Source organism: Mixophyes fleayi, chromosome 2, assembly GCF_038048845.1.
Source record: "Mixophyes fleayi isolate aMixFle1 chromosome 2, aMixFle1.hap1, whole genome shotgun sequence".
Classification (NCBI taxonomy): Eukaryota; Metazoa; Chordata; class Amphibia; order Anura; family Limnodynastidae; genus Mixophyes; species Mixophyes fleayi.
Window position 1 is genome coordinate 230,992,122 of NC_134403.1, and position 21,384 is coordinate 231,013,505.

Genomic DNA, 21,384 nt, shown 5'->3' on the forward strand with positions numbered 1-21,384 from the left:
GGGAGAGGCATTGCAACTTGCCAAACTTGCTTGAATCAGCCCAACAGGTTGAGGTGTGCAGCATGGGTATATTCCAGCCAGCTGCAGATCTGATCAATAATGCATCCATGGTAATACAATTTTTTGTTTTTATATTTAATTATTTTTTTCTGAATACATATTCCTTTTTTGCTTGCAGGCTCTACTCCAGTGGGGGGAAAGGATGAGTTACGACTTACATCACAAAACATTCTACAGGTTGTTTTGCTACAACTAGACCCAACATCAAGCAATACTCTAGCACACTGTGGCTCCACAAAGGTGTTCTTGACTCACGTAATGGTAAGATGTTATATTACCTTATAAAGTTCATGAGGGGACTTTTACTGTATATGCCAAGAATGTTTAAGTTTATTGTTAATGTTTCATAAACTATTATTTCCTGTGATATATTGGAAAGTTTTTGTCCTAATATTGTATGTTTACCACTGCATAAAGAAGAAATACTTGTTTGTTTTTTATTTAGATATATATACTTGAAAAGCAAAGGGAATTGGCTCTTTCCAGGAAAGCTTTTTGCATTCAGAGCTGTTGGAGGCGTTACATATATAGGAAGCTGGCCAGACAAAGGAGGGCAGCTATAACTATCCAAGCAGGTAACATGATGTAATAGTGGATCTAAGCCTGTATTAATGATGTCACTGTTTTGCTGCACAAAGTGCTTGTTCCACGGTCCTGTTTTCAATACAGACATCCAATTAATTGTTTCCATTGCATCTCCTTCTGTAATTCTTCAAATGTTGCCTAGATTTTTACATATTTCCTTGTTTAAAACTGTCTGCATGGGCACAGAAGTTTATACAATCATCATTCATTTTATAATCTAGCTGTCAGGGGTTGGCTTGCAAGGAAGCATATTGAGAGAATGCACAAGGCCGCAGCTATTATCAAGAGGAAATGGAAGAAGTGGAAGGTAAGCATTTCTTTTCTAACATTCTGTAAAAGACAGATATTTCTATAGGAATATTAGTTTCCCATTTCACATTAGTGCAAACGTCTCACCAAAGGTTCACACACAAAGTTTTTAGAAGAAAATCCTTGATCTTAATAGACGTATTGAAAACTGTGTTTTCCTGAAAAAGATGCAAAACTGATTTCCAAAATATTTGAAAGAGGATTGTGGATAATCGCATTTGTCCCAGATTTTTTTTTCCTTTTTCAAATATTTAACTAAATTGCTCTAGAGGGGGTCAGAACCACTCAGAGGGCAATGCACTGCTTAGCAATGACTAAGGGTCTAAACTACCTCAGCCTGTATATTACCTGTGGCCTTAAAGTTTCTTCAGTTGAACACTTCATCTTACAGCATTTCCAGCGTCCAAATTGAGTTCCTAATTGTGTCCCTGACTTTATACAGGTTGTGGAGCTCCACTCCTACCAAATACTCCATGCCTAGTAATAAACTAGTAATAAAGCCTTATACTGTAGAATAAATGTACATTTAAACTCAGGCTATGTTCCCAGATGCAGCTTTTTTTGGGAGCTCTGACTTCCCCTCCGCATTCAACATGTCCTTTAATTGATAGAGATTGCAGTATTGTTTTACGGTTGCTGGCTTCTACTTAGGGAGCATCATTCCCTTTTTAAAGATTTTGATAGTTAAAAGGGACAATGTTGAGGCAGAACAGTTTCACTAAATTTATCTAAAGCCGTTGGTAGGACCTTTTTGGTACAGTTGGAAGATGATTCCAGGCTGATAGTGGTCATCTTCTGATTGCATTTACAAACATCATTCTATTCTCCATTGAATTGTATATCCTCTCATCACCCTTCCAGCTTCTTATATCATAATTTTACTTTAAAAACTTAAAATACAGTTAATGTTCAGATGAGCGTTTGGCAGAATTTACTCATGCTGTATGTCAAAATGCATCATGATAATTAATTCCAGTGTCTGCACACATCTGCTCTTCAGACAGACAGCAGTATATACTTCAGGTCAGGCTGAAACAACCAAGAGTGTTTACCAGCATTTTGCTGTGACATGCGGCTTAAGCTGATTCCAGTGCCTGCAGTGATTTCATAGTAGTTTGCACAAGCTCATTACCTGAATGTCACTCACAGTGTGATTACCTGTCAATGGCTTCAGGTAATTGGAGGAGTGTGTTATTAGTTGTTATATTTGAAAGTTAGATTACATAAGCAGAACTTAACCAGAAGTAAACTTGCCCTTTCAAATTTATTTTCAAGTTGATAAATGCTAATTATGGTTACTGTTGACTTGTTTCCCTCAAAATTCTCCTTGGCTGCAATTACAATGGGTAGGTTCCCTTATCAGCTTAGGTTGTTACAGGTTATAGAAAAACTGTTTCCAGACAGTATATAAAGTAGCTCGTTCTCTTCCCCTAAGAGTTTGAGTGACTTCACAAGCCCTCTGTGAAACACAAAGAGTATTTTGAGGAAAAGGAAATAACAGTAACCATAATTTTTCTTTTTCCACTTCAATCCTGGCAGCACTACGATGGGAGCAATACAGATCAGCCACATATGCTGCAAAATAAAAAATGAATCCATTCTTCTGAAGATATTTACATTTGGTATCTAGAAAGACATTCAATCCAGAAACTTGTACCTTGAGTGTAGACAAGGCAAGACTTTTGCTTAAGCCATCCTGAAGGAATAGTTGCTGCAGTTGGGATGAATTTAGAGTCACACCATGTCATGAATTTCTTTCAAAATCTGTAATTACTGAACAGTTCTTATTTCTTGCTTGCTACTTGTTCTGAGATTCCCTTGTGCCTGAGCAGTTCCCGCTCATTCTACAGTCCAGTCTTTTAAAGCTAGCTGCTCTGGATTTGGAGGAAAAAGTATTGGTACAGAAGATCTGGCCGGAGAAGCAGAGGCTGTGGTTGCTCCTGGTGCATCTCCCCGACTACAGGAAACCACAGACGACTTGGCCAAAATGGAAGGATTGCTATAACGTTTGCCTTTTCTTTTTTGATATTTTATTAGATTGTGAATAGAGGATAGAATCCATACACTCCATGTGAAAGTGCCTGCTATACAGTTATGGCCAAAAGTTTTGAGAAATACACAAGTATTGGTTTTCACAAAGTTTGCTGCTTCAGTGTTTTTAGACTTTTTTTTGTCAGATGTTGCTATGTTATACTGAAGTAAAATTACAAGCATTTCATAAGTGTCAAATTCTTTTATTAACAGTTACATTAAGTTTATGCAAAGAGTCAATATTTGCAGTGTTGTCCCTTCTTTTTGAAAGCCTCTGTAATTCGCCCTGGCATGCTGTCAACCAATGTTTGGGCCACATACTGACTGATGGTCGCCCATTCTTGTCTAGTCAATGCTCGGAGTTTGTCAGAATTTGTGGGTTTTTGTTTGTCCACCTGCCTTTTGAGGATTGATCACAAAAACAATGGGATTAAGGTCTGGGAAGTTTCCTGGCCATGGACCCAAAATTTGGGTGTTTTGATCCCAGAGCCACTTAGCTATCACTTTTGCCTTATGGCAATGTGCTCCATCATGCTGGAAACAGCATTGTTCGCCAAACAGCTCTTGGATGGTTGGAAGAAGTTGCTCTTGGAGGATATTTTGGTAACATTCTTTATTCATGTCTGTGTTCTTAAGCAAAACTGTGAGTGAGCCCATTCCCTTGGCTGAGAAGCAACCCCACACATGAATGATCCCAGGATGCTTTACTGTTGGCATGGCACAGGACTGATGGTAGAGCTCACCTTTCCTTCTCCAGACAAGCGTTTTTCCAGATGTCCCAAACAGTCTGAAAGGGGATTCATCAGAGAAAATGATTTTACCCCAGTCCTCAGCAGTCCAATCCCTGTACCTTTTGCAGAATAGCAGTCTGTCCCTGATGTTTTTCCTGGAGAGAAGTGGCTTGCTTGCTGGCCTTCTTGACACCAGGCAATCCTCCAAAAGTTTTCGCCTCACTGTGTGTGCAGATGCACTCACACCTGCCTGTTGCCATTCCTGAGCAAGCTCTGTAGTGGTGGTGCCCCGATCCCGCAGCTAAATCAACTTTAGAAGACAGTCCTGGCGCTTGCTGGATGTTCTTGGGCGCCCTGAAGCCTTCTTCACAACTATTGATTCTCTATCCTTGATGTTCTTGATGATCCGATAAATGGTTGATTCAGGTGCAATCTTACTAGCAGTAATATCCCTGCCTATGAAGCCATTTTTGTGCAAAGCAATGATGACTGCACATGTTTCCCTGCAGGTAACCATGGTTAACAGAGGAAGAACAATGATTTCAAGCACCACCCTCCTTTTAAAGCTTCCAGTCTGTTATTCTAACTCAATCAGCATGACAGAGTGATCTCCAGTCTTGTCCTTGTCAACATTCTCACCTGTGTTAATGAGAGAATCACTGACCTGATGACAGCTGGTCCTTTTGTGGCAGGGCTGAAATTCAGTGGAAATGTTGTTTTTGGATTAAGTTCAATGTCAGGGCAAAGAGGGACTTTTAAATTAATTGCAATTCATCTGATCACTCTTCATGACATTCTGGAGTATATGCAAATTGCCATCATAAAAACTGAGGCAGCAGACTTTGTGAAAAATAATATTTGTGTCATTCTCAAAACTTTTGGCTATGACTGTAGACTAACTTGTTGAGCCTCTTTAAATCCAGAACTGTGGCTCCTGATAATTTCCTGCCAAGTAAGAGTCTGGACTAGAAACCTGTGCTTTCTTGACCTGCAGGAACAAGATAAAATGCATGAGCCGTGCAAGATTTGCACACAGTTTTGTAAAGCTACCCACTCTGTCAAGGTTTGTGGAGTGTAATAATTTCTTACAATGTCCAATATCAATTGATCTGTAATAGAGTGGGTCCATATTTTTATATATTGTGCGATTCTGCCCCCTACTGGTATTAATGGGGACTGATCCAGGCAATGGTTATTGTGTTGTTCTCTGACCTAAGTCTGAATGCTGAAAAGATGCATGGGTGCAGCCAAAATATTCTTCCTGGTGTATTTTGATTTTGTGGCAGGTGATTAGATTTACCTGGTAGAAGTCTTCTGTATCATGGTGTCTAATTTATCCTCAAAGAGCAGGGACTATTCAAATGGGAGATTGGCTAGACAATTTTATTTTATTGAGCATCTGTTGCTCCAAGGGCACAAACAGAGGGCTCTTCTAGACCGCTTCTGATGCCATTTACTGAAAAAGCAATAGTGTCCAAAGATGCTTCAGATAAAATTTATATGCCTCTCTGCATAAACTTACTGCTTTTCAACATGTATTGTCTGCTCACTTTCTTTTGGACATCTGTGTAAATTGTCTCACCCCATATTATACATTTTCTGGCCCCTGAGGCCCTGGCCATGCCTGATTTCAAAATGGTTCAAAATAAAATATGAAGCTTCTTAAAAAAAGAAAAAACACACCCCATCTTTCAATTAATGAAATCTCTTAGGAGAGCTCTATCTTAAGGAGTTCTTGCTGACATACTAACTACAGGTGCATCCACTTTTGGAACCATGCTCCACTTCTGTGTTTCTTCATCACTGAATGGATACATACATTCTAATCTCTTCAAGTTAGATTGATGCTTTTCCACCTGTGCCCATTCCTTATGAATAAGTTCTTTCACCACTTGATGCACTAGAAAAACTGTACTATTCTTACTGCAGTCTTAAAAAAGGGATTTATGAGCCTCTCCAGAGCCTTAGACTTAAGGAAACACCTGTAATGTTTAATCTATTTTCCCCAGATTAGTTACTAAAGGAGTCTTCTAAACTCCCTAGAGAATCCCATTCTGACTGAGAGTATCTCAGGCTGCCATGGTCCATAAAATGGACCAAAATTCAGATCTGCTCCTTTAGTTAGCAGATATAACAGATTATATATCCTCTGGGTTTTTTTTAACCTGTATCTACCTAAGTTGTAAAGGAAATCTACCCATTGTAGTGGCTGCCATGAAGGAATAAAGAGGAAATACTAATTGTACTACATCTTTGGGATGCAGTTATTATTTGTGTTTACATAATTGTTGACTTTTACTTTAAGGAAAAGATGGATGCCTTAGCTGCTTGGGAGTTGGATGACGCTTCAGAGGTGATGGAAAATAGAACACTATCTATGACAGATAAAGTTGTTGACTACCTGAGAACAAATTCATTAGAGATCAAGGCCTTGAATGCAAGTGCAATATTTCAATTTTGGATTCTTGGCTTCGTGTTGTGTAGAGCACCATTCACCATGAACACAGTGGTGGCTGGTGGGTGTAACAGCCACATATATGTTTTAGCATCTCTAAATGCACGGAAGAGAAATAACTCTTACAAGATAGAAAAAAATCGATCAAAACAAGGCATCACAACAATCAGAGCCATACCCCAGGTAAAATATATCTTGTTTTAATTTAAGATCCTTTAATATTTTTATTATCTAAGAAATTTGTGGATAACAATGTATTTAGTGTATTTGCATAAAAAATATCTTAAATATAGATATCATTTATAGTATTTCAGCATGTAAGCCTGTCTTATCCCCCCTCCCTTTGTTTAGAGCGTTATAGCAATATATTTTTGCATCTCTACCTGTGTGACTAGGTCTTTGAAAGGTTTGACTGCAGCAGTAAAAAATTATTTAAAAGCCAAGCTATCTGGAGGAAGCTTTAGTTGTTTCTTCCAGGATTAACAATAGCAGTGGGTGATACATGTGATAAGTGTAGATGATATAAGTGATGCTTCATCAAAACAGTTATCTATTCCTGCTAAAAGAGCATTCTGTTTAAAAACAGACAGGAGAGACTTGAATGAAATTTAGGTTATATGGCATTCCCATTGAAGGTGATCCAAGCTTTATCACCGCAAAAACAATCCGACCTGAAGAAACAATCAGTCCTGATAATCCGTACATACATTTTCTGGAATTATTAGAATTTTTTATTTGAATGACTAGATTTTGATTAGAATTTAAAAAAAACGATCAGGCTAAATTCAAGACAGGCGACACATTCGCATACACTCAAGCTTAAAATGATACATAATTTGGTTTTAATTATGAACCATGAATTTCAAACACAGTAGTGTTGGCAGTTTGAATTATTTTAAAAAAAAATTATATATTTTAATTTGTTTTATTTTTAATACTATTTAAAGATTAAAAACACTAACTTGAAGGTAAACTAGCTGCATATTTCGACCCTGGGTCAAATGGACTAAATATGTTCATAAAATAAATAGATCAAAATTTCAACTAGTTCGACATTTTTGAGCATCTCTAGTTAAAACTAAAGCACATTGTGATTCAAGTTCCCAGCAAAGAAATAGACCTATCCTTCTTTTTCAGCCAATTAACTAAGAGGTACATTTACAGAAAATGTAATATGCAATCTATTTCTTTTCCTCCATAAATCTGTTGAAACCAAAAGTGTTCATTATTACATTTCATCTAAAGGATGCTTTTCACCAGATTCCCCCATCCACCAAGTTTCTGAAGATGGCACTAGTTGCCAAGATCCATTACCACAGCCTTACTTTTAAAGGGAAATTCCATAATTGTCCCATATTTGGACAAATTGCTGATCATTACAGAGAGAATGATCTTCTGTAGCACCTTGAGGTATCCAAAGGACACCATATGCCAATAAACAAACTGGAACAAGTAAAATCTATCCTCCGCACAGATTAAACATTTTATTAGACTGTGTCCAAGAGAAGACTTTTTTTCCATAGTAAAGGTGTTAGAAAGCCATTCAGGTAGTTCATTGATATAAAATGAGAAACCAACATCTATGAAGGAGGGCGATGGCCCTCATGGGATTAATGACAGTAGCCATCCTATATGTAACTTGGACACTGGTTCCATCAAAAGATCCCTGTACAGGGATCTAAGATGCCCTGGAACACACAAAGCAGTCATAAGACTAAAAAATTAAGATTATTATTATTATTATTAATCTTTATAGGGCGCCACATGAGGTCCGTAGCGCCGTACAGAGGACAAACAACAATACAGTACAGTACAATACAGTAAGCAAATAGCACTGCAACTCACAACACAGCTACTGATAGCCTGGAAAGAAAAAAGTTATAGGTAATGAGAACAGGAGGGAAGAGGGCCCTGCTCACTAGAGCTTGCAATCTAAAGGGAAAGGGGCAGACAAACAATTGACACATGGGGTGAGCTAATGTAGGGGGATCTGAGGACAGGGAGCAAAAGAAAGAGAGATGGAGGATGAAACAGGGTGAGGTATACTACATAGTGAAATGGTTAAGTGGAGGACTGGTAGGCTTTTCTAAACAGGTGGGTTTTCAAGGACCGTTTGAAGTTATACAGGCTAGGGGATCGTCTGATCGAACAAACAACATAATTCCAGTGGTGGGGAGCAGTACGGGATAAATCTTGGATAAGGGAGTGAGATGTGGTTACCAGAGGGGAGGAAAGGCAAAAGTCATTGGCGGACCTGAGTGGGTGGGAGGAATATGTACGGAGATAAAGTTGGAAATATAGGGAGCAGTGGAGTGGGAGAGCGCCTTGTATTATATTAAGGTGGGAAAGTAAAAAAAGTTAAGGGTACTGGAAATGGTGGAAAACTAAGAGAACCTTTTGAAAATAATTATCTGGTGAATCTAGAATGGTGCAATCTTAAAAATATATGCCAGTGCAGAGTGAAAATTAGCAGGATTTTCAATCTATATGGGACATAGGAAAAGGATCCAATGTCCATGTTAACAAATTATCAGGAACATTTCTGTATTTGGGCAGCACAGTGGCTCAGTGGTTATCACTTCTGCCTCACAGCACAGGGGTCATGAGCCTTATCTGTGTGGCGTTTGTATGTTCTCCCTGTGTTTGCGTGGGTTTACTCCGGGTGCTCTGGTTTCCTCCCACACTCCAAAAACACACTGGTAGGTTAATTAGCAGCTGTCAAAATTAACACAAGTCTGTGTGTGCGTTTTAAGGAACTTAGACTAAGCTCCAATGTGGTAGGGACTGAATGACAAATATTCTCTGTACAACTCTGCAGAATTGGTGGCGCTATATTAATAAATGGTGATGATGTATTTGGAAAGCTCTCAAATATTTAAAGTCACAGATCAGTTAAAAAAATGTCACAATACATACAACATTGCAGTTTATTTTGTGAACAAGCAGGGTGGCATAAATGCCTCAAGTTCTAGCAGTCAGCAGCAGGTATCTTTGGGCAGAAATGCATGTGTTGTACATTTTTATACATGCAATACACTGAGGGGCAGCTAGAAAGCAGCGGTGGACTACTTCAGCGAAACCTTATTAGAGCAAACAGAATTATTTTTGATCTAGTATATATTTTCAGCAAAAGATGTAAAACTTTACTGGCAAAATTTACCTCAACATTTGGAAGGGTAAATATGGACAAAATCTGAGCACTCTCAGGGGCCAATTCAATTACTAGTTATGTGTTACAAAGGCACTCCACAGCTAAGCAACATTGCAGATATTTCCTCGCATCCCAGAGAGGTGCGCAGGAAAATCTATGGTGTTGGGGTATTATTACGCAGAAATGTACGCACCATCTAGTGACTGAATCTGCCCCTTATAGTGCACATTGCTACCATGAGTACCTTCCATGAGTACCTTGCCTTTGAAAAGATCTTCTTGTTAAGCGGTTCATTAGGGCTCTTAATGGATTCAAACCTAAGTTAATGCAGACAGACACTCCATGAAATTTTACTGGGGTTTGAAGGAAATCTTGCTATAAAGTTTGCCTTCTTTATGGACATTACATTTGTCAAATGAGATGGGTAAATTACACGCTTTTTCAGTAAATAAAAAACTTAACCTCACAATCCTTAATGACTGGGCTATTCTCAGACTAAATTCTTTGTTTTACCGATCTGGGATATGTTTGAGCCTATTATTGCTCCGGTCTACTTCTCTGGAAGCTTAAACATCCCGCCGGCTCCCCCTGCATAACAGGGCTGAACTTCATCATCAGTGGCCACACTGTACTGTTTCAACTTCCATCATCTGGTCTCATTGCTCCGGGAGAAGAGTTAAGTGACGGTACATTCTTTGGTTAGGCATCTGCCCAGCACTCCCCTGATTTTGACAAGGGCGTGAACGAATTTCTGGAGAGTGCCATTACCTCACAACGCTCAGGCCTTCCATCACATCAACTGCTTGTTGATGTTTGCACCAATTGGCAGAGGCCCTCTGCTCACAAACGAAGCATTGTTGGGCCAGTTAATCCTGGATAGCAGTGCTTACGGTATCTAACTCCCAAGGAATTCCCTAATCTAACAATACCTACCATTTGGTGCGATTCTGACGAAGGACACTATATTGGATACTGGTGGCTGCAGGCAACACAGAGTATCCTTTTTTGGAAAGATTGCCGGACTCAAAAAATGCAAGGTGGAAAAACAACACCAATCTATTTTCCCTTTGCTTCCTTTCTGGTGATCCATACTATTACCTTTGGATATATAAACAATAAAAATTACCACACCTATAGGCACTACACAATGTGAAAAATGGATAATCCAATATATAATGATTATTAGAGTAAAATGACAGAATGTCTATATTGTTTAGTTCATCAAAATTTTCCATAGGGTATTTTCATCAAGATGGTCTCATTCAATATCCAATATCCATCCATGGGAACTTTTTACACCTAGGACTATACACAGGACACGTGGTCACCCCCTAAGGTTAGAGGAGAGGAAATTTCACAACCAGCAAAGGAAGTGGTTCTTTAAAGTAACGGCAGTCAAAATATGGAATTCATTGCCAGGGAAGGTTGTGATGGCAGATTCAATAGATATGTTTAAGAAAGGGTTAGACAAATTTTAGTAAATGCACAGGAGGATATCTGTCTGCTCCACTGCCATCAGGGCTGCTGGCTGGCCGGCTGAGGTACTGTGCCCGTGTTCCCCCACAAATGACAGGCACTAGCAGGCTGGAGAGGCTTCCTGTAACAACACTGTATTGCCGTTTACAATCCAATTCAGTCTCTATCTAGACGGTGTCACGCGCCGTCCCTGTGTCTCATCCTCCGCACAGGGACGGGCGCTTCCTTCCGATATCAGACGGCCGGTTACTAGGCAACCAGTCGTCACTTCCGGGTCGCGGCAGCCACGCGTCCCGTTGCCTAGTGTTCAGCGTCACCACCGCCGTAGGCAGTCCTGCCCCCTGTCTCCCCCTATAAAACGCTGACTCTGGCACATGATGGGTGCCAGAGAATTAGGTCTCATCCTTGCTCCAGCGTTCCTGTTGCATCCTATCAGACTCCAGTGTATTACCAGGCTTGTCCTGACCATTCCTATTCTGTGCTCCCTGTGAATTAACCTGGGCTTGTTATTGATCATTCTCCTGCGCTTCTGATACCTGACCCGGCTAGCTCCTGACTACGAAACCAGTAAGAAATACTCCTGAATCGTGACAGTATACTCTGGCCATGATGTCAGATGGAACAGGTGAGCCCTCAGCTCGAGATCTCCTTATCCATCTGGGCCGCCGAGTGAAACAGCAGGAGGCGGACCAAGCTCATTTACTCCAGTGTGTCCAAGGAATTATGTCACGGCTAGACACCTTACAGGAGGTCTAACCCCCCCACCCCCGGCTGAACCCTCCGTTGCTCCCTCTGCTGCGGCCACAGTAGCTCCATCTCCTTCCCTGACTTCGTCTACCGGGCTTAGAATTCCCGCTCCGGAGAAGTACGACGGAGACCCGAAGAAGTGCACAGGGTTCCTCAACCAGTGCGCCATCCACTTTGAGTGCAACTCTTCAGCCTTCTCCTCTGAGCGTACCAAGGTGGCCTTCATAATATCTCTTCTCAGTGGGCAAGCCTTGGCCTGGGCTTCACCGCTATGGGAGCGCAATGACCCTTTGTTGGAGAGTTCGGCTACTTTTATTGACATGTTCCGAAGAGTTTTCGATGAACCAGGTCGGGTTTCCTCTGTGGCTTTCAGTCTCCTGAATCTCCGGCAAGGTTCCATGTCTGTCGGTCAATATGCGGTACAATTCCGCACTCTCTCTTCTGAGCTTCGGTGGAATAATGAGGCCCTCATTGCCACCTTCTGGCAGGGTCTTACTGACCGAATCAAAGATGAACTTGTCACTAGAGAACTCCCCTCAGAACTGGACTCTCTTATTTTTCTATGTATCAGGGTCGATCTTCGCTTCAGGGAGAGAACTTCAGAGAGAGAACTTCAGAGAGATCCTGTACAAGACGTACCCCTTGACTGGCCCCCCCAATTTCAAAATCCCCTATCTTCCACGGAAGAGCCTATGCAGCTTGGCCGTTCAAGATTGATGCCTGAAGAACACGAGAGACGGTTCAAGCAGAAATTATGTTTATACTGCGAAGAGGCTGGTCATATATTAAGTCTTTGCCCTAAGAGACCGGGAAACGCCTCCACCTAGACGGTAAGAGGGAGGCCGCCCTAGGAGTTGCCGTTTCCACTCCCTATTCTACCTTTAATCCCGAGTTCCTGATGCCCGTACAGCTTATGACCACTAAAGGACCCCAGCGAACCTTTGCCTTCGTGGATTCCGGTGCCGCAGGGAATTTCATATCGGCCTCTCTTGCCTCACAGCTCCAATTGTCCATTCAAGATCTGCCTCAACCGCTTACAATCACAGCCGTGGATGGTAACCGCGTCAGCAACGGTATCATCTCCAGCATCATGAGTGCGGTTCAGCTATTGGTAGGAGCCTTACATCAAGAGTGGATCGAATTCCTTGTGTTACCACAATCTGTGAATCCTTTAATTCTGGGCCTTCCTTGGCTTCGAGCCCATTCTCCTCAATTCAACTGGGTCCGAGCCGAAGTTATCTCCTGGGGTCCACATTGTCATAACAAGTGCTTCTCCTCCCCTCGTCCACGAGTCTGTTTAACTTGCACCGTTCCGGAAGAGACTACTCTTCCGTCGGCCTATCAGGCCTTTAAAGATGTCTTTTCCAAGAAGAGATCTGAGATCCTGCCGCCTCATCGCCCTTGGGATTGCCCGATTGAACTGATTCCGGGCAAACAGATTCCCCGTGGCAGGACTTATCTCTTATCTTTACCTGAAAATCAAGCTATGTCACAATACATTTCCGAGAATTTATCCCGGGGATTCATCGAAAATCCTCGTCTCCAGCTGGCGCAGGATTCTTCTTTGTTAAAAAGAAGGATGGGGGCCTTCGCCCCTGTATCGATTACCGACAACTGAACAAAATCACCATCAAGAATCGCTATCCATTACCCCTCATTACCGATCTGTTTGATAAAATCAGCGGAGCACAAGTCTTTTCCAAACTGGACTTACGAGGGGCCTACAATCTAGTACGTATTTGTCAAGGAGACGAATGGAAGACTGCATTCAATACGCGAGACGGACACTTTGAATACCTTGTGATGCCCTTTGGGCTTTGCAACGACCCCGCAGTCTTCCAGTCCTTTTTCAACAAGGTCTTCCAAGACGTCTTATATCGTTTTGTTGTTGTCTATTTGGACGATATCCTAATATTCTCACAAGATATAATTTCCCATCGGGGTCATGTGAAGGAGGTCTTATCACGTTTACGCACCCACCAACTGTACTGCAAACCAGAGAAATGTATCTTCGAGGTCAAACATATTCCTTTTCTTGGATACATCGTTTCAGGCTCTGGATTGCGCATTGATCCACAGAAGGTATCAGCCGTTTCTAGTTGGCCTCGCCCCCAGGGTACCAAAGCCATCCAAAAGTTTATTGGGTTTACCAACTACTACAGGCAGTTCATCAAGAACTTTTCCTCTGTAATCGCTCCAATAACTGCCCTGACTCGAAAATCAGCCGATCCTAAAAATTGGCCTCCTGCCGCCTTAGAGGCCTTCGACCGGCTGAAACAAGCCTTTACGTCTGCCCCCGTTCTCTCACAACCGGACCAACTAAAACCCTTTTTTCTTGAAGTTGATGCATTCGCCGTTGGTATAGGGGCAGTCCTGTTCCAGAAATCCGGACTTAGCCCACATCTCCCCTGTGGGTTCTTCTCTAAAAAGTTTCTTAGTCATGAAAAGAATTACGGCATCGGCGACAAGGAGCTCCTCGCGATCAAATCTGCCCTGGAGGAGTGGCGCCATCTCCTGGAAGGCTCCCGCCATCCTGTGACAGTCTTAACGGACCACAAGAATGTGCTCTACATTAGTGAAGCACGGTGTCTTAACCCACGTCAGGCACGATGGGCATCCTTCTTTTCTCGTTTTAATCTAGTCTTGACATACTATCCTGGGTCCAAAAATGTGCGGACAGATGCTCTCTCTCGTTCATTTGACAATTTTGACCTATGTTCTCCCTCGGAGCCTCTTCCCATCATCTCTCCAACCAGTATCATTGCCTTTACCAGAGCCTCTGCTAGAACACCCCCTAGAGGTTGTTCCTACTTGGAAACAAATTTACGACCCAAAGCTCTACGATGGGCACACTCCTCCAAACTATCTGGACATGCTGGTGTCAAGAAGACATATGAATTCCTACGGCAACGATTCTGGTGGCCAACCTTACATTCTGATGTTCGAGAATTCGTGGCTTCCTGTACAACTTGTGCCCGTTGTAAGAATCCGAGGTCAGCACCTTCTGGTCTTTTGCAACCACTTCCTATTCCTGATCTTCCATGGCAAAGCATATCGATAGATTTCATCACCGATCTCCCTATTAGCGACGGGTTTACTACTATTTGGGTTGTGGTGGACAGATTCTCTAAGATGGCCCACTTCGTGCCCTTGGTTGCTCTTCCATCTGCATCTCAATTGGCTACTAAGAGATCTTTAGGCTCCATGGCTGTCCTCGTGAAATCATCTCGGATCGTGGAGTCCAATTTGTGTCACAGTTCTGGAAGGCCTTTTGCAAGACACTCGGTTCTAAACTCAAATATTCTTCTGGCTATCATCCTCAAACCAATGGCCAGACAGAGCGCTTTAACCAAGACCTGGAGGTCTTTCTACAATGTTTTTCATCAGAGAACCAATCCAAATGGTCTAGTCTCCTACCCTGGGCAGAATTCGCGCATCACTTTCACCATCACGAATCCTCAGGTTCCTCTCCCTTCTATGTAGTTTATGGAACCCAGCCCACCCTCCCTAACTTCTCCAGTTGTATTCCATCTCCAGTTCCTGCTGCTGATACTCTGACTCGGGACTTCTCTCGCATTTGGGCAAATACCAAAGACAAGCTCCAGGAGACTTCCGAACGTTATAAGCAAGCTGCTGATCATCATAGAAGGAATATTCCCTTGCTTCAGATCCATGACAAGGTTTGGTTGTCTACTCGCAACCTCAAACTCCAAATACCCTCTCAGAAATTGGCTCCACGTTATATTGGCCCTTTCCCTATTACACATGTTATCAACCCGGTAACTTATAGACTCCGGCTGCCTCCCTCTCTAAGGATTCACAATGTGTTTCATGTTTCCCTTCTCAAACCATTAATCCTTAATAAGTTTTATCACTTGCCCCATCATCCTGCTCCTATTCGGACTGCTGTGGGCGAAGAATTTGAAGTCAGCCGCATCGTGGATTTCCGTATCCTCCACGGACGGCATCAATTCTTGGTTCACTGGAAAGGTTTCGGGCCAGAGGAGAGATCCTGGGTGAATAAAGAAGATCTCCACGCCCCACGTCTATTGAAACAATTTCTCAAAGGGAGATCTATCTGACAAATAGAGAGAGGAGGTACTGTCACGCGCCGTCCCTGTGTCTCATCCTCCGCACAGTGACGGGCGCTTCCTTCCAATATCAGACGGCCAGTTGCTAAGCAACCGGTCGTCACTTTCGGGTCCCTGCAGCCGCTCGTCCCGTTGCCTAGCACCGCCGTAGGCAGTCCTGCCCCCTGTCTCCCCCTATAAAAGGCTGAGTATTAGGTCTCATCCTTGCTCCAGCTCCTGTGAATTGACCTCGGCTTGTTATTGACCATTCTCCTGCGCTTCTGATACCTGACCCGGCTAGCTCCTTACCACGAACATTGGATTCTCCCCGTGGCATCTACTGATATCTCGGTTCTGACCCGGTCTGCCTGACACCGCTTCCATCCTTGCTTCACTGGTTGCTCCCTCTGAGGGCCGCGACCTGTGTGTTCCCGCAGCTAAGACCATACTTCCTTGCGGGGGTTCCTGGTGAAGACCTGGAACACGTTAGACTCCGCGCCTCTTTGGTGAGTAGTGCCAAAACCAGTAAGAAATACTCCTGAATCGTGACAGACGGAGGGAAATATAAGGCTACACTGCCATCTGGTGGCTGCCTAAAATAAAAAAAGAATTTAACTCTTGATTGTAATAATCTACTGGAGTCTATTCATTCAGTGAAGTGCACTTTTCTGTTACATCACGCAGCTGGTCTGCTCAGCACCTAGTAGCTCTACAAGACAAGGTGTTAAGTCCTGACTCCATCTATAAGTGGCTCCTTCCACAAGTCTTTTACATCTTTAAACTATGCCTAAGTTACCTATACCTATGGTGTGATCGCAGGGAGTCCCTCTACCCATGTCACCCTAAATATTAATCTCTGACTCAACCATCTTCAATGTCAACCGACCAGAGCTAACGCTACCTTATCAACATATCACTAATCATACTACGTGCTCCTGTGTAACAGGTGTCTTGGATAGTTTTCTATCTTATTACAGCTCCTCTTGATTGACGTCGGAATGGCTCCGAAAAAAAATACGAAAGGCACCACGTCTGCTTCACCAGTTCAATCCTTCAAACCACAGGTTACCACTCCGGATGCAGGTACCCCTAAGAGGGTGGAGACACCCAAGACCAAGGCCTCCTCCGCCACGCCAGCTACTCAGACGGCTGCTCATCGGGTGGTCTCCACTGACAACCCGGATTCTGATGGTCCTATCAGGATCAAGGCTATGCAGAACATGTTCTCCATGTTTAAATCTGAAATATTATCAGAAATGAGATCGTCGATCAGGGAGATACAGCGGGAGGTAGCGGAGTTGGTCAGTCGTACTGGCCACATTGAAGATATAATGGAAGAGCTGACGGCCTCGCATAATAATCTTATAACGGAGAATGCAACCTGGAAAGCAGAAGTGAACACATTTCGGGACAAATTTGCGGATATGGAGGATAGATCCAGAAGGAATAACATCAAGATATGGGGTATTCCAGATTCAGTTACCTCAGCTGAACTACTCCCCTATGTAACGGATCTTTTCCGCAAACTATTGCCTGGAGCGACTGATCAGGACTTGATAATTGACCGCATACATAGGCTTCCTAGACCAAGATCAGTGTGGGATGACCTACCTAAGGATACACTTATGAGAATCCACTTCTTCCAAACTAAAGAACGTATACTGAGAGCGGCTAGATCAGAGGATAACACTGAATCCCTTCAGAATCTTCAGATATTTCAAGACTTTTTTATGGCTACGATATCTAAACGGAGATCCTTTCAAGCAATCACCAAAGCACTAAGAGACCAAGAGATCATATACAGATGGGGATTTCCTGTCAAGTTAATCATCAGGAGGAATAACTCTACCCACGTTATTGCATCGGTTGAGGAAGGTATAGCGTTATTGAAAACCTGGAGTGTCCCTGTTCAGGACGTTGCATCCGCTCCTAGGTCCCATGTGAGACAAGACTGGTCGAATTGAGTATTGTAGTGGGCTTGAAAGGTCCTGATATTTTTCCATCTGAGTAAATACTCTGGAAGTCCTGTATAACCACGGTCTTTGAGACATGGATTTTGCGGCTATTCATGCTAGCCCTACAGCTTCCAGGGAGCGACTCACCAGTGGTTGTCTGGAGTCCTCTGAGCACCCACGTTCAAAAATGAAGGATAGTACTGGATATAGGGTAAAAATAGGACTGCAATATTTAGTCTGGGGGGATTTCCACAATTGAAACAGATTGGCGGTTGCTTACTCTGGATCAATTTCAAATATAAGTGCAGGATCGGAGGAGATCCAAAATAGGTTGAACTTGATGGACTGGTATCTTTTTTTACTATATATTCATGAAATCGGAACATGTGAAGAAAAAAGGGAAAACGAAAATCCCATAGTGCATTATCTTTCACTCCAATTTATTAAATAAAACAATGAATAAATAAAAACATCCAAACACTCCAAAAGTAGTAGATATTGGCCGCCTACCAGAAAGGATCTCCTTAGAGGGGAATCACTCCTCATCAGTTGATTAAGCAGACAAGGTCACAATCTCAGGATCTACACCAACGCGTTCCAACCCGCCTGGGGTCTTTTTCAAGGCATATATAATAGATGGTAATGGTCTCGTTTTTATAGTGTCATATAGTTCTTCACTACCAATTGAAACCTGTATCTCAAACAATTGCAAATAACATATGCTTCACATATAAATATCATATATAAACATACATGGATATTGGTCTTAACAATATATATGCAAAACGAGAAAGGAATAATTTTGTATTTATCTACTCGAATTTTAACATATCAATCATGTGATTCACCATAATCACTAGTAACAAAACAAATGCGATCATGTGGTTCTTTTGAATGAATCGAGGTAAAGACATTCCCATAACGCCGTCTCTGATTCTTCTGATCACGTGACCTCCATCATATCACTCAATAGGTGCAGATGGCGAGTTTAGATCTCGTCATTAGTTGCCATAGTTGCAAAAAAATAAACCGCAATGTAGATGGAACTCGTGATAGATCACTATCTAATCATGTGACTGAATAAGCCAATCACTATGTTTATGGACGAGTCAATGATTGCCATGGTAATAAACTTGTTTCTGTCAAATCGGGTCATATGACTTCTTTCATCTTACTGACAGCTACAAATGCATGGAATATACATTTAATGGTATTCTCTTTTCCAAAATGATTAATACATTGATGTCGCTATTTGAATCAGTAAATAGATTAATTGACAGGTTTCGATCTCACATTTATATATAAGATAAATGGTGATTCGTTTTAATGTTTTCTATCTATATCTTTCCTTTTATTCTTTGATTTAAATAAAATACCCATCTTTATTGCATCCAGTCAGATGGCTGTGCTAGCCAATGGGTAAGTATGCATAGTTATATAATAGGTCTATGAATATCTCTACTTTTAATTTGATCCTAGGATATAGATAATTTAGGAACACAATATATCAGAAGTTAGGAGTCAGACCCAGGCCTATACTCTGTGAAGTACTCATGTGATATAAACCATTTGATCAATGATGAAGAAACCGCTGTAGCGTAATTAAAGCCAATGGTTTCCATCTCATAACTGTGTTGGATAATAATAATTTGGTAAGGGTCGGAATCAAGGGGGATTTTCAATTCTGACCTACTGCAGCTCTAGCTGCGATAAGTATATGACCATTAACATAATGATTGTGGCTCTGAAGTTGAGGAGGGTGAAAGTACCATTGCCAGGGATGGGGGTAAATTATCCTTGGTGACCTGAGCAATCACTGGAAGATTTCAGTCCATATTGGCTGACAATTCCAAAAGATATGCATAAGTGTTTCAATCTCCCCACAACTCCTCCAGCAGTATTTGGTCTCTGAAGGACAGATTTTTGGAGCTTATCTGGAGTAAGATACACCCTATGAACCATTTTAATCATCATTTCTGAATGATTAATGTATTTTGACATCTTGTATATGTTCTGGTAGATTTTCTCCCAAACCTCATTTGAGATAACAATATCAAGGTCCTTTTCCCAGACAGCCGGAATCGGGAGGTCCCGATTAACAACAAGGGTTAACAGGAGCCGATACCAGGTTGAAATACCTCCTACATGAGAATTAGGGGAGAGATATAAAATAATACTAGGTGGAGCCGGTCGCAAGACCGGTGGGTATGAGGGCCGGGATTGTATCCATTGTCTGATTTGGAGATACTTATAGAAATCTCGAGCTGGAATATCATACTTGTACAGCATCTGTGAGTAAGGGGAGAGTAATCCTCCTTCCATAAGATCCTGTATCCGCGCGGCGCCCTGCCTATTCCAAAAATCAAGACAGGAGTCCGGGATCAATTGTGCCAGTGCCATTATGGAGAGACTAGAGGAGGGGAGATGGTAATCTGGTACAGAGATCAACATTTTGTCCCAGATAAAGAGAGAATCTCTAACACTTCTAAGTGTCCGGGCAGGATGCGGTCTACTGGGTTTATCCAACCATAAAAGGTCTGCTAATGGAAATGTGGGAAGACTCAATGTCCACCCAAGGCTTCTTTAACAGGGGAGGGGCATGCCAGTCCCTGATTTGATCTAAAATGGCTGCATATTGGTAAGTTTCTAATTTAGAATTCGCTAGTCCACCTTTTATTTTAGATCTAAACATCCTTTCTCTTGAAAGTTTAGGACATCTATTGTTCCCAATGAAATTAAACGTAATGGTATAAACCTTTTTAAGCAAATACATGGGCACTAAATAGGGAATACAGCGAAACAGATGCAGGATCTTTGGGAGGAGCATCATCTTTAGAGCTGCAACCCTACCCATCCAAGAAATCTCAAAGTTTGACCAGGTTTTTGTGAGCTTATCAAACTGTCCTAACAATGGTTGGTAATTATGCTGGATAACCAGATTAGGGTCTGAGGGTATATGTATACCTAGATATGTCATGTAGAGGGAACACCATTGGAATTGATATAGAGACTTAAGGAGTTTCAAATTGTCTTGTGTGAGGGCCACCCCTAGAGCTTCTGACTTGGTAGAATTGAGCTTGTAATAAAATACCCCTGAGTATTCTTGCAATATAAGAGATAGAGCGGGTAAAGAAGACTCAGGATTTGAGACAAACAAGAGTACGTCATCAGCAAATACACAGATTTTGTGATAATAAGACCCAATAACAGTCCCCTCCACCTTTTGATCCATTCTGATTTTGGCAGCCAGGGGTTCCATAGCTAAAATAAAGATCAAGGGGGGTAATGGACAAACCTGTCTAGTACCATTACTAATCTGGAAGGCAGAGGAGAGAAACCCATTGCTGAAGACCCTAGCCGAAGGGGTAGTATACAGGTTAGCTATAGCTTGGAGAAAGGATCCCCCAAAACCGAATTTAGTGAGAACAGCCATCATATAGTCCCAGTGGAGCCTGTCAAACGCTTTTTCAGCATCTAAAAACAGTAACAGGAAGGGCATAGTGCTAGTTGAATGAGTCTCTATAATGTTCAGAACTCTCCTCGTATTTTCTGGAGCCTGTCTACCAGATACAAATCCCACCTGATCTATGTGAATTAATTTCAGTAGAATATGGTTTAAACGATTAGCAATCAATTTAGCAAAAATTTTAAGATCGGAATTAAGGAGTGCTATAGGTAAATAATTGTGGCAGTGAGTGGGGTCTTTCCCTGGAATAGTGATTATTTGCGCCTCTAGCATTTCTGCTGGTAGAAACGTGTCTTTAGTTGCAGAGTTAAATAATTTAGTGAGCACCGGGGACAGTTCAGACCAAAA

At 42.0% G+C, this 21,384-nt stretch overlaps 1 protein-coding gene across 3 annotated transcripts in view; it reads left to right on the forward strand.

Moving 5' to 3' along the window:
• The window catches only part of MYO19 (myosin XIX), a 253,606-nt gene that overhangs the window by 218,009 nt on the left and 14,213 nt on the right, over positions 1–21,384 (forward strand). For all 3 annotated transcript variants that reach the window (XM_075195595.1, XM_075195594.1, XM_075195596.1), the window contains 4 exons: positions 179–321; positions 506–635; positions 867–952; positions 6,022–6,354. In XM_075195595.1, the coding sequence (XP_075051696.1) occupies positions 179–321; positions 506–635; positions 867–952; positions 6,022–6,354 (692 nt within the window). The remainder of the gene's footprint in view (positions 1–178; positions 322–505; positions 636–866; positions 953–6,021; positions 6,355–21,384) is intronic.